Source organism: Phalacrocorax aristotelis, chromosome 11 (assembly GCF_949628215.1).
Source record: "Phalacrocorax aristotelis chromosome 11, bGulAri2.1, whole genome shotgun sequence".
Classification (NCBI taxonomy): Eukaryota; Metazoa; Chordata; class Aves; order Suliformes; family Phalacrocoracidae; genus Phalacrocorax; species Phalacrocorax aristotelis.
This window is the reverse complement of record NC_134286.1, coordinates 23,373,785-23,387,451: the sequence shown is the minus strand read 5'-3', so window position 1 is coordinate 23,387,451 and position 13,667 is coordinate 23,373,785. Positions and strand designations below refer to the sequence as shown.

Here is a 13,667-nt window from a genome sequence, read left to right as displayed (position 1 = left end):
GCTACCTCTGCTGCCCAGAGCAGGGGTGAGTCTGAATTGTCCATTTGCACAAAAGGCCGCTCTTCTAGCAGCGACCTGCGGGTTTAGCGGCAGTCGACTACATTGCAAAATCTAGACTTGGGCCCAGCTTTAGGGATGGGAGCAAGGCACAAACATACTGCAGCCCTTCCTCGCCCCTTAAAGCAGGGGAGGTGCCTGGCCTTTTACAAAACCTTGGGAATAAAGCCATGTCCCTCAGGCAGGTGTGGTTTCCCTGTACAAGTGTTCTTTTTCTATGTCACAATTTTATTGTTTTTTTTTAATCTAGATGGGGCACTGGTACACACTTACACAAACAGTGAGGGAAGAAAGGGTCTTTCCATTAATACTGAATTTGTGCTGGCACGTTGATGCAGCCCATGGAGGCTAATGCAGCTCAGGTCTTTGAAAGCATCTGTCTCCCACTGAAATGGGATGTGGGATGAGACGTGCAGATTCCAAAAAACCTAGGAACCATGGGGCTTTTTTTTTAACAACATGCTGCTGAAGAATTGCACTCTAGAATTCAAGCTTTAAATATTTAACCCTACATACTGGGGTGGGGGGTGGGGGAAGCCCAATGTTGGGCTTTTTTGGCACCGGCTGACCAGTGCACACCAGAACTGTGTGAACTGTCCCAGGCAACTGGCTAGTATTTACTTCAAGATCAGGCAAGGCACAGGTTGGTATAACTAGCCAGCTGTTAAAGCAGCAAATAAAAATTTCCAGAAAAAAAAAATAGCCCAACATAAAACTCTCCAGAAAAGAACAAGAAGTTTAAATAAAACTAATTTCTAAGCAGCGTATCGAGCTCCCAGATGAGGTTAAGGCTCATCGAGTGAGGCACTTCCCCTGCTTCTGAAATTTGAACCACCAGAACTCATGGGGAGCCAGGAACTGGCAAGACTTCCAACTCTAACCTAAACTCTTCCTTTAAAAACAAAACAGAACTGAAGCACTTTGAAAGATTATAGGGTAAAGTACACTTACTACAAACATCAGCTTAGTGAACGTAGTATTATGATAACCATTTTCTTGGGGAAAAGATTTGTTTTCAAGTGGTCAAAGCAACAAAAATCACCATTACCAGCAATAACATGTCAGACAAGACGAGAGCTTTGTGCAGCAGGATCTGCCAACCAACACAGATCTTACGGGAAGTGAGCGAGCTATGGTAAAGTAGTATGTGCTGACTGACATCAGCCACAGCAAAGATTTCTGCCCCCACAAAGGGAATGATTAGAATCCTTCTTATGCTGAGATGTTCAGAACGGGAGCTGCCCTTTCAAAGATGGAACACAAAATTAGGAAGTCATCTCTTCTTGATTTATTTGGGTTATTTTTGAATAGAAATAGGCTGCTGCCGAAACAAAGGCACACAATTCCTTACAGAGAGAGGCCTAGTGTGCCTTTTCTCAGGTTTCCTTCTGATGCCTCAGTAAGAAGCCAAATCACCCACCAGTCATGGAGGGAATAATGAAATTAGCTTAGACGATTTAAGAGACGGTGGCAGAACTCCTTTTTAGCATGAGCCTCTCTTTCATCGCTCTGTATAGAGAAAAGCCAAACCACAGAGAGGAACCAGTCGTGAGAAGTGTTTCATTAACCAGTCTGCAGCTACGAGAAGAGGCGGCTGTTATCACCAGAGCAACAAAACAGAGGACAAGGGTGGAGAGAGAAGAGGGAGGAATGCTGATGTGCTGGGTTGGGATTGAAGAGGGCACAGCAGGGTGTTTATTCATAGTCTGTAGGGTTCAGCAGCTGTTTCAAAACAAGAAGTCACATCAAAGAAAAGAACTGTTAGCACAGCTCCTACGTGAGTTTTTTTCAACCCAGATAAAGCCGTCTTGACAATGGTGAGGAGGAGGAGGAAGGACTTTGGGAAAACTCCCTGTTCCAGAGAATTAGCGAAGTTTGCTTCAGTGTTCATGTTAGGATGTCAAAGCAATTACGAAAATCAAGTAGGAAAAAAAAAAAAAATATCCATCTGGGACTTCTCAGGCCTTAGCCCGGCGTAGGTGGGGGTAGCTCTGCAGAGTCCTGGCTATTCCTTCATCCAAGCTCACCACTGGTTTGTAGCCCATGTCTCTCTTGGCCCGTTCACAGCTATAGTAGTGAAATGTTCCAGCTAACGCTACCCGCATCGGGGTGAAAGTGGGCTTGATGGTGACCAGCGGACTCAGCAGCCACAGCACTAGAGACAGGAAGAGGGCCAGGTAATATGCCAGCCAATAGGGAATACGGTACTTGGGAGGATCGTAGTTCAAGCCAGTCAAGATACGGGACATGAAAGTCCAGAAAGGAACTGGTTCATCATTTGTGATATGAAACGCCTGAAAGAGAGGAAGACAAAAAGCCAGATGATAAAATCGTTACGGTTTTCACAAGTTTGTCTCTGTGATGGCCCATCTCATGTTCGTGCTGAGGGGACAGACTGACACCCCTGACTCGGCTGAGGAGATATTTTCATGAGAAACCACTTTGCATTAACCACCTCTCCCTGAAAAGCGATGAACACCACCTTTGCTGAGAAAGCCAGCTACTTCTGACACTCCAGAGGTTAAGACAACTCCTAAATGGTCAAACTGAAGGACACAACACAACGCAAGCAGATAACGCATCCTGGCTGCACGTACCGTGGCTGTACCTGGAGCACGGTGGTGCCACGGAAACCTATAGAAGTTTCTCCTCTTCTGAACCTTATTGTAAAAGCTAAATAACTGTGTTTCTTATGTACGCATCTTGGCTGCCCACAATTCTGCCTGGATTTCCTTTCACAAGGAGTTTTATAGCATGAAGTGAAAGTATATTCATACATCTCAGCCCATGCGGTCGCACACAATGGTCACCAGATGGGCAGCCGTTCATTATACCCACAGACAGAAAGAAATCGGCCCAGCTGTGCGTGCTAGTTCCACGCCTCTCCAAGATAGATGTTCAGCACAGACAAAAATCAGCACGAATTACAGAGCAGACATGTGAAGCCAAGCGAGGCTTGCAGGAGTTCGGCTAGGGGACACCCACTCCCCTTGCTAGGCCCCTCCTTACCTTCCCGCACAGGGGAGAGCCTTCCTGAAGACTTTCTGCAGCTAGGATGTGTCCGTGGACCACGTTTTCCACATAGGTGAAATCTACCAAGTTCTTTCCATCCCTGCACAGACAAAAGGAAGAAGTTTAGCCCTAGGGCAAGTTAGGCTGAAAATGTGCCTGTGGCAAAAGGAAGGACTTTCACACAATATATATTTATTCCAAGTTTCCTCTTCTCCCGCTCTTTTGTGCTGCAATTTGAGGCTACACCCTGCATAGAGATGAAATTGCTATATATTCTTTTGGAGGCAGAGGAAAGGCTGTTATTGCCTCAGCTCTTCTCAAGGCCCTCAAAGCTTACATTCCTGTAACAGTACCATTTTCACACCTCACCAGGTACCAAGTTTCTAGGTGTTGCAGATCCTACAGGTCTCACAACCAGCTGAGTGATCCACAGGAGAACAAATAGAAACAGAGTGGTAACCAGCAAAACGAAAGTCAATTCAGGACAAGCTTTCAATTATGAATTTCTCGGCTCATGAAATTCTAACTTACTCCCTCAACAAGCCAACCTCAGCCCCAGCTGAAACAGATTTAACCCCGTGTTAAATCTATTCCTACACAGGTACAGAAAATGAAAAAGAACGTGTATATCGCTTCCAAGGGTCCAGCTAAATCAAATGGTTTGTAACAAAATCATCACCACACTCATTGGGCCATAAAAACAGCATTGCTGCAATCCAACATTCTGAGAAAAAACCGTTTGCATTCCCTGTGTTCATGGATGAATGGCTATTTTATTTGCTTTCTTGGAAGGGATATACAGGTCTGTAGAGCGGTAGGAAAACCCAAACGAGGAACGCGTGTTTGAGCTGGAAGAGAACACAGATTTGTATGAAGCGGAAACCTTGAGTTTGTGTAGTTTTGCGGCTCACAGAGCAATTTGAGAGATCAATTCAGAAGTGAACTGTAAGGAAAAATAAAAGAACCCCCAAACTCAACACCAAAAACCCCACAACCCTATTCCCTTTCTTCCTTCTACACCAAGCACATATTCACACGTGCACATACACACAGACCAGCTCCTTGCACATAATAGAAATCTTTTATAAATTAAAGAGCATGTTTCTTTTCAAGAGCATAATACAATTGATAAAGATATCCTTGAACTATTTCTGGCTCTAAAATTTCAGCAGTCCTCTGGCAGCTCTGCAAGACTCAATAACAAGGCAAATACCTTTGATCTTATAATCAGAAATATTAAAACACTGCCATATAGGCTGTTTAATTGCAAGAACCTCAAATAGCAGAAAGGTATATTAACTAAGTTAACAGCAAGCAACCTGAGCTCTCTCATGTTTGAAAGGGCAGCTCTGCAGATCACGCAAAGACAGCTCAAGCTACGTCAGACTTCCCCACTGATATTCTTTTTGCATGATGAACACTTGCCATCTGCGTGCACAAGTCCGTAACACAGAAAGATTTTTAGAAAAAAAGAATCCTGGATCACAAGTGAAATATTAAAGAAACATACTTTTTTCCAGGCTACAACAATGCTACTGATTTAATATTATTCCATTCTGAAAGGGCTTTGTAGGTTCAGCATCAATTTTAACAAAAGCTATAAAACAGCTGAGCCCTGCTCACCCAATTATGAACTTCATTTTGCCGCTCTTAGCTGCCTGGATGAGGATGGGAACCAGCTGAGGGTCTCTAGGACCAAATATTCCATGGGGACGAATAGCAGTAGTGAAGAAATTGTTGCCTGGGTCATTCGCAGCGAGCACTTCCTGTAGGGGGGCAAAAAAGATTATCAAATCAGGAGAGAAAGGGCTGGGAAGGAAACGATGGCTTAGTGATATATCCCCGGATCATCACTAATGGGGGTGGGCGCTCCCCTGTCTCCTTGGGAAGACATCCGTGGAAGAATTACTGTCCAGCCATATCTTTAAAAATGACCCTTCCTATGTCCCCATCTCTTCTCCCACTTCTTTGTAATGAGAAACAGACAAAAATATGTTTTCATTATTGAACCCTTAATGAATTGCCAGGTAAAGGAAAGGAACCCTTCGCTTCTCTCATTTAACACCACAGAAACAGGGGAGCTTTGAAAGTTCCTTCACTCCACGAATTCTTTACGGACACGTTGGAGGAAAGGAAGGTGCTAAGCAATTCAGTCTCTGCCTCTCATCAGTCAGTGGAAGGCTTCCATCACAGGCCTCCTCGATCCCACTTTCCCAGCAGCTCCAAGTGCTAAGCAGATTTAGCAAAGCATCTTTGAAGATTTCATTCTATTGGGAGTTTCCAAACAACGTGTTCTACTAATTTTTAACAGCTGCCGGATTTTCTATTAAAAAGCCAAGAACAACGCATACAAATAAACACTGAACACTCACTGTTTCACCCAAAACAAAGCCATAGTTACAAGCACATTGGGCTGGATTTCATCGCTACTCATAAGCCTCCTCTTTATTAGTGCACCTCGTGGCAGAGTGGTTACGCTTGCAAGTGCACAGCTGGCTTTATGCTGCGTTGTCAATTAAGCTCTTTTCAAGGAACATAAGTAAAATACTTAAAGGCTAATACTTGACTTCAGAGGAACACACTGTCAGCTTCAGTATGGAAGCAAGGCTGAATTCTTCTTGCACAAAAAGCTTAGATTCTTTCCACAACTGAAATGCAAGCCACGGAAAAACATCTGAAAAATTGTTTGTTCGCTTTGATTTAAAACGTGTCACACCATATTTAAACCACAAGTACCGCAGCATCAGGAACCTGAAATAGAACAGATACTGGTGATCTGCAGATGTCCAGAGTTATGGACATTCAGATGTAGGGGAAATTTTTAGACGTTTTTTAACAAGAATATTTCCAGTATATGGCCAATAGCATTAGCTTACAACATGTTATTAGCCTGGCACGCTCCTTAACTCAGTCCACATCCCCATCTCCTCTTCTCCCTCCCCAGTGACCTGCTCACAGTCCCAGCTGTAACCTCCGGCTGCAAACCAAGTAAATGTGGTTCTGAAACAGCCTTCCAGTAGGAGCAGAGAGGGCAAAAAACTCCCCTCGGCTGCTCTTAAAACAAAGCTGGATCGGTTAAGAGACGAGATTATCACATGGCTCTTGCAACATAAGCAACATCTCTGCCAGCTCTTTTATTCTTTCTCTAGAAACAAACTCTGTAGCATAACACGCTATTTCGTTCAACTTCCCTGGTAACTTATGTCACAGCTTTATTTTATTCTCTTTTTATTAAGTGAATACAGCACTCGGGAGTTTGACCAGCCGAGGAAAGCGTAACTGCACGCATATGGATTTGCACGGCTAGAGAGCAGCTAGGAAAGCCTCCCCCGGGCCGACCCGCCAGCACGCCCGGCAAGAAGGATGCAGGTCACTCGTCAAAGACGCAAGCGGCAGCCACCCGCCACGCTTCTCTGTAACGCACCAAATGAGTCCACAGCTCGCTAGCCTCCGTGCTGAGGGCTAAGATCCGACCGATTGGTCTGAAAGAAGGGAATTTTCTATTTTGGTTATACTCTGAAAGCTCTGGCAGGCATTGCTACGTGCGCATGATTCTGCGCAGATTTTCTTTGTAACTGTAAGAAGGAGACAGCTCTTTTTAATGAGAGAGAGAATCTGGAGAACAACAGAGATCTGTTCAGTCTTGAAGAGCCTGTTGTGTCCCCTAGGGCATGCCCTACTTTTAGAAGGGCAGTTTTAAGCATCGAAAACAACGTTAACCAGATGACGACAAATACCTTCTCCTGTAGGATCTTCGTCTCTGTGTAATAGTCGATAGGTTTTTTTGCATAAGGGAGGTCTTCTGATCCATTTTTTATGTCTGTGCCCTCAAAAACCACGCTGGCACTGCTAGTTAACACCAGTTTCTGCAGACATGTGAAAGAAAAGGGTTGTTTAAAGCCTAAGACAAAAGGGTCATTATTTATGAAGGCTCAGTAAAGACAATAATAAAGTTTAATCAACTGATGCTACAGATGATAAACTAAGTCTAGAAGAACATGGGCTAACAGAAGATGATCTGAAACTGCAGGTAAGAAAACTCCCACTCTTCTAATTGACTCTGTCACATTGTTTATTCCTACCTGAAGGAGGTTAAAACATTTCAACATGCAAGGCAGCCAGTCAAGGGGAAAACACCTCTAGGAAAATCAGAGTGCCCACCTCTCTTGGCACATTTTAGCACTTAACACACAAAGAGTGTTTTTAAGATGTATGTGCTCATCTTGATGATAACAATATCACGGTAGATGAAAGCAAAAAAGAATTCTTATATCGGATGTCTTTGTTGGATAAAAACATACCCTAGTGGATTCAAAACAGGAAGTCAGGGATGTATTTGGGTAATCAGAAACATGTGGTTTTAAACAAGATCTACATTGTAATAGAAAGACGACTAGATCCAACAAGCCCCAACAAGACTTAACTCCTCGCTCTGAGAGAATCCAGACTAAGCCTGAAGGTAAACACCGCGTGACCCCTTTCCTACAACAGCTTATTACGTGAGGCGGGGGAAGCAAACCTACAAACAAACTGTGGGGCGGGGAGTCCCATGCGACTCCCATCATTTAATTCTAAACATTATCACTCCGGTATTTGTAGGTGGACATTGCGCAAAATGCATGCTTTGGAGGCGACGTCTCTGCCCAAAATAAGTAAGGGGTCTTCACACGCCTTGCGCTTGAAAGTTTGCTAAGAATTCAACTGAAAACTCATGTGATATCAAAATAACATATGGGAAAAAACCAAACAAACCAAAAACTTGCCTGAGCAGCAGTCTGGTTTCCTCTGGCTCTTTTTTTTGTGGGCAAATGACTTTCTAAACCAAATTATACTGAGATTATGGCACAACTGTGTTCCTTCTCATTATACGTCAAAGCATTCATATAGGTAATAGATGCCATGAACACTTCCACTGCTGGAAAAGCTTTAGAGTTGCCCCTTATTAAAGCATGAAAAAATGCACATGTCAGCTGTGGCCCTCCCGTGGGTGATTCCCAGACGTCTAGTAGGATAAATTTTAACGGATGCTTTTCCTGCAGTCTGGAAGATTGTGATGTGTAGGTTTTCTGTGGCAAACGTGGACTGCGCTCACACCAGTCACTAACTGGGAGACCAACAGTCTCTCCCTTCTACCAATTTTCACAGAACAGGTAGAAATTCAGTATCGCAGAGACCTTTGCCCCTTTATCAGACTAGATAGAAATTAGTCCATGCTGCAACTGCTATAAAGTCACATCAGTGTCTTATAGTATCCATGTGCTTTTCGACCCTTACCTGCACTCCAGCTTCTTTGCAGGCTTCAATGACTGCTTTGGTTCCCATAAAATTCACCTTATAGAACAGTTCCCTGTTGTCATTTGAAGGTGCTGGTGATGCACAATGAAATGCCACTGATACACCTTGTAAAGCTGGGAGCAAAGCCTGGAAGATACATTGCAGGAGGCAGCAATAAAGCAACAGCAGTGGTGTCCACTCAGGGAAAAAAAGGGAAATAACACAGTTCTTTTTCTCATGGAAACAAACCCACTAAATTTCAAGTCATGTTCCTTCCATAAAGGAAAGCAGCTGGAATAGGATTAGCATCCCAGATCTTCACAACATCCTCTCCTTTTTGCTAGGCAAAAAAGCACTACATCAACTTTTCTTTCCTGAGAAGAACCTGGGAACTTTCTGAGTCCTGGAGGCTATCTAGACTTAACTACTTGTAGCAGTCTCAAGTGCAGGTATGAGACTCAAAATTACCTGGAGAGGAGTTAGGAAGCTCAGCCAGCAGCAGGTTTAACAGCCAACGGTACCCCACGGCACTGCCTGACATAAAGCTCCGAGACATGATACTTCATGCTGGTGGGGAGGTGTCTCCCCACACTGCATACAAATGTTTTTGCCAAGGCTCACACACATGACTGAGCTACAGCAAGAGGCCTTAGCGTGCCTTAACTGTTAGGAATAATGGATTCTGCCGTTCTCATGCAACTGAGGTTAGCCAGGAGAGCACCCGCGTGCAATTACCAACAGTGACTGTAATTAGACCGTATATCTGAGCTAACAGTAATGCAAATCATAACAGAGAAACAAGTTCTGTTCTTGTCAGCTTCAAGCAGCTGTCAAGTATATTCCTTTAAATGTTCTAGGTGAGGGTTCCACAAAAAGCTGCTTAGGCTAGTGACTTTGCAGGGAAAGGTTGGGGGGCGTATCTACCTACCCTTTTACAGCCTATGCAACACCTTCACGTGTTTTAGTGCTTCAGGCGGGGCTCGCTAAGCTGTTTGAACGAACATTTATTTAAACAGACATCCTTTCTGTCTACCCATGCCAGGTACTGTTGTTAGTCTGTACCTCTTTGTTGCAGAGGTCTCCCAGGAAGAACTGCACTCTGTCGTTGTCAAACCTCTTTTGAATATCAAACACGTTGACGGTGTAACCCTTCTCCAAGAGCTGCTCCACCATGTGCTGGCCTAAGAATCCCGACCCGCCGATCACCGTACATTTCTTACCAGCCTGCGGAGACAGGGAGAAAAGCACTTTAGCAAGCAGGCGTGCACCAACAGACTGCGCAATAAACTGATCTGAACCTCCTGAGGTCTTAATGTGCTGGAATTCTGCACAGTTCGGTAGTAGCTAGTTTAATTGGAGGGATATGAATTCAGATATCAAAAGACCTTCAATACGTCGGTGCTATCGCAGTAACTTCAAAGTTCAGAGATGCTAATGGTCCACAGGGCTCACACACCAGTTTGCACTTGGCAGCTCTGCCTCATAACCTAGCGGCTCACGTAGTACAGAGGAAACAAGAGGACTGGCTCCAACAAACTCTGCCCTCATGGTAAAGCAAATAGAATCTGCTTCAGCCCCACAGCACAGGTAATTCAGAATACTAAAACTGTCACCTTTAGCAAGGACAAAACCATTTGCAGAGCCTGTGAAACGTGGGCTTCTCCAAGCCAAGAAAGCAATCAGGTAAAGGCAAGGCTTATCCTTTTTAGTTAGTCATTAGTTCTTCCTTTCCTTTTTTTTTAAGGTTTTTAAAAAACAAAGGCTAGAGTCACTAATTAACCGATTCCAGTCTGGTCACTCGTCCAACTGGACTGAGACTGAAGACCTTACAGCCAACACAGAACATGCAAGCAACGAGTGTGAGGAAGCTTATGTACAAAGAATGCTCTGTCCTGGTTGGAAATCGGTTTGCTCCTTATTGTTGCTACACAGAACCCCACCTCTGCAGCTACACTATCAAGCTGAATGAAACTTCAACCCAGTGAAACCAAACGAAGACAACAATTGTTCTGAAGTTTCTCAGTGCTACGTCCTTAAACAAAGATTCTACCGCAAAGTGCCAATTATCCATGACAGAAATTAGAAGAGTTCAGTGTAGTTGCTCAGTTACATTAAAGCACAACCAATTATTTAGAACGGTGCATGCAAAGTACAGCCTGATTAAACTAATTAAAAAAAAGTTCTAATGGGTTGGCCCAGTGGTCTATTTGGTTTTGATAGCTGCAAGAGAACAGACGATATAGAAAGAATAGAACTCTCTACGGCTCACTCTCCTTGCACTCCCCCACTATAACAGTTGTGCCTTTGCTGTACTCATCAGCTTCCTGATTCTCTAAGCTCAGCCACATCCCTCCCCTCCACGGTGCCCTCGCCCTGCTGGGGGTCTGGCCTTTTCAGCTCCTCCTCAAAAGGCAGTCACTCCACCCTATCGATATTTTTACTCATCTTCCCCCATACCCTTCCTCACTCCAGCGTGTTCTTCGTAAAACGAGAGCACCCGAACTGCACGCTGCGCTTAGATGTGCCAAACCAAAGTCTTACAGTGGCAGAATGACGCCCTCTGTCTGGGTCTAAACATCAGAGTCGTTTTCCACCAGCACAGATGAGATAGTCCAGGCTTTTCTGTGTGGTAGTTTTCCACTCACCCAGGTAAAGGACACTATTCTAACTGTGATGAGAAACAGACTATTTAAGTACTCTTTAGTGCACCCTTCTAACACGCAATACAACCTCGTACTCACATCTCTTGGGAAAGTACTAAATGAAGCAACTCAATGACCAGAATCAGCAGAACTGCAGCTAACAGCGCCACACCTGCATTAATTAGCTCTTTTAAAAAATGCAGGTAGAAAGCCAGGCTACACATGACTATATTGATTTTAGGATCTGAATTACTACCTATCTAATGTTGTGCTGTGAATATACAACAGCCTGTTCATGCTCTTTAACATGACGCTACATTGGGATTGGGTTTTTTTTGTTTTTTTGTTTCCTAAATATCTGAGATTCACTGGGTCTTCCACGAGCTTCCTATGAATTAATGAGAAAATAGTTCAGCAGGTAGAAATTTCTCTATAAACAAAATCCACAGGTAATGCAACAGAACAGCTTAATAAATTATACTCCAAAGAGCGTCCAGCCACCTCTCTGACCTCAGCAACATGTTATTCCTTCCGCATTCTAACCTCCTGTATTCAATGCAGCAATCATAGAGGGAGGTTACAACAGTCTAGTAGATCTCAAGGACCTCAGCTGGGCCTTTACCTGCACTACAACATGGAATAATGTTAAAAGGCATATAGAAATGATCCTGGAGTAACGAAATCTCCAGACCAATTGATTTGGCAGCACTGACAAAGCCCCTGGTGTTCCTGGCGGGGGTGGAGCATTCCTGGGCCTTTTTGGAACTAACAGCAGCAAACGGTTCCTGGGAAAATAATGATTCCACACCAATATCTCTAGAGTTAGTATTAATGCAGGAACAGCCTCATGCTTCCCTGGTAATGCTCAGAAGAAATATCTATGAAAATATGTTCCTGCAAGACAAATCTTCATGAAGCATCATTTAAGCCGTCAACTTACCGATCTGAGGCGTGTGGCCATTTCTCAGATGATTCACTATCAAACCGATTTCTCTAAAAAAGGAGAATATTATTTTATTCACAATACTTTACTTAACCACGCCATTAACACAAACCAAGCTTTTTTCTTAAACACGTTTCTAGTTACAGAAATCAAGGTCTGAAGCCTTTATACTAAAGCAGAAGCATGAAAAAAGTGAGATAATTCTTTCTGCCCCACTGAACAAAATAAGCAGTACAAGAGTAACAGTGACATCAAATAGCTTTCTCAAAGGCATAACTTTATTATTAATCAAATACCCTTGACAACAAAGGCACCATCTTATTTTAGCTGGTATTGGCTTCATGCACTTCCTTCAAGTCTGAATATTTATACTCCAAATAACATGAATGCAATTGCAGGTTTTGGCAACATCCTCTTCAAAAATACAGTTGCTCAAGGGTGTTAGGAGCAGCAAAATAAAACTGAAGTTCAAGCACTTTGGGAGCACCGCACCCCCCTGTTCTGCAGCAGCAGACACAGTGTGGAAGAAACGCCGGCCCTCGCTGGCGCCCATCAGCAAAGAGAGGGGAGCCAGCGCTGAGATTTTCCACATTTTCATGTCACAGGCTGTTGATGCCACCAGTTTAATTAAAAATACGCTCTTCCTTCCAGAAATAGCAGACAACATTCCCAACTCAGGTGGGATCCTGCTGTGTGGGGTGTAGTCGAAAGACAGGAAAAGACAACTTGCCTATTTAGATCTGTTTCCAACATAGAGACAAGCTACACACAAAGAATTCTGATGGCTTTACAATCACTTTAAACCATCACTATGATAAACTACTGCTCTGGAGGTTGATTTGATTCTCCTTACTCCTAGTCAGTGCTTCCCCTACCTCCTACCATTCATGTGCTGGGATGGATCAAGGCTAGCTGAAAATGAATCATTTCCTGCCAGGGCTGGTTTTCAGCCAGAGCCCCCTCTGACCCATCTCTGCTTCACGAACACCAGCGCCAACACAACTGGATGAGATCCAGGAACATCTACACCAATGTTGCTATAAAATTATCACAGTACCACGCGTCACACAAGCAAATACATCTGTTGGACTGGCTCACTCTACAAGCTACACAGTTTAGCACTCTTTTTTTTTTTTCTGAAAAGCCCTTTTAATCGGCAAGGAAAAAGCCAAAAAAGGTAGGAATGGGGCCTGTCCGGCGAGGAACACCAAGCTGTTTTTAAGGTGTGGGCATAGGGTGATCTACCCTCCAGTTGCCCCTTCTTCTACCTCCAGGTCTCCCTTAACACAGGCCTTACCACACTCCAAAACGCAATTTATGAACTGCTCCGCCTCCAGTTTCCCTCCAGCTCTTCCAGCATCCCCCTCCCAGAGCCCCCGCTCCTCACACCCCTTCAGCCGCCCTCCACACACCCCCAGCTTTCCTCACAGCCCTCCTACAGCCTGCCTGCCTGCCTGCCTGCCCGCCCTCCCTCCCTCCCTCCCTCCCTCACACCCCTCCCCACCTGCCCTCCCTCACACCGCCGCTCTTCTCACACCCCCGCTTCCCCCGCCACCCATCCCACGCTCGCCACAGCCCTGCAGGCTCTGCAGCCCCCACGACCCCTCACACCGACCCCTCTCCACTCACCGCACCGCCGGCGCCTCAACCCTCTGCCGCCCGCCCTCAGCGCAGGCTCCGCCCCCGCCCCAGCCCGCCCCCTCCCTCCCTCCCTCTCTCCCTCCCTCTCTCTCACCAAT

At 44.7% G+C, this 13,667-nt stretch overlaps 1 protein-coding gene across 2 annotated transcripts; it reads right to left on the bottom strand.

Annotated features, from left to right (window-relative positions):
* Nucleotides 1–1,599: 1,599 nt before the first annotated feature.
* Nucleotides 1,600–13,618, bottom strand: NSDHL (NAD(P) dependent 3-beta-hydroxysteroid dehydrogenase NSDHL). 2 transcript variants are annotated; one of them, XM_075106321.1, is made up of 8 exons: nt 13,558–13,618; nt 11,926–11,978; nt 9,406–9,567; nt 8,344–8,490; nt 6,807–6,935; nt 4,693–4,835; nt 3,067–3,169; nt 1,600–2,351 (listed from the first exon to the last, which is right to left on the bottom strand). In XM_075106321.1, the coding sequence occupies exons 2-8, from the start codon at nt 11,944–11,946 to the stop codon at nt 2,016–2,018; spliced, it is 1,041 nt and encodes a 346-aa protein (XP_074962422.1). In that variant the 5' UTR covers nt 11,947–11,978; nt 13,558–13,618; the 3' UTR covers nt 1,600–2,015. The 2 variants fall into 2 exon arrangements, with proteins under 2 accessions (XP_074962422.1, XP_074962423.1); XM_075106322.1 differs by lacking the exon at nt 13,558–13,618 and adding an exon at nt 13,226–13,248.
* Nucleotides 13,619–13,667: the final 49 nt, after the last annotated feature.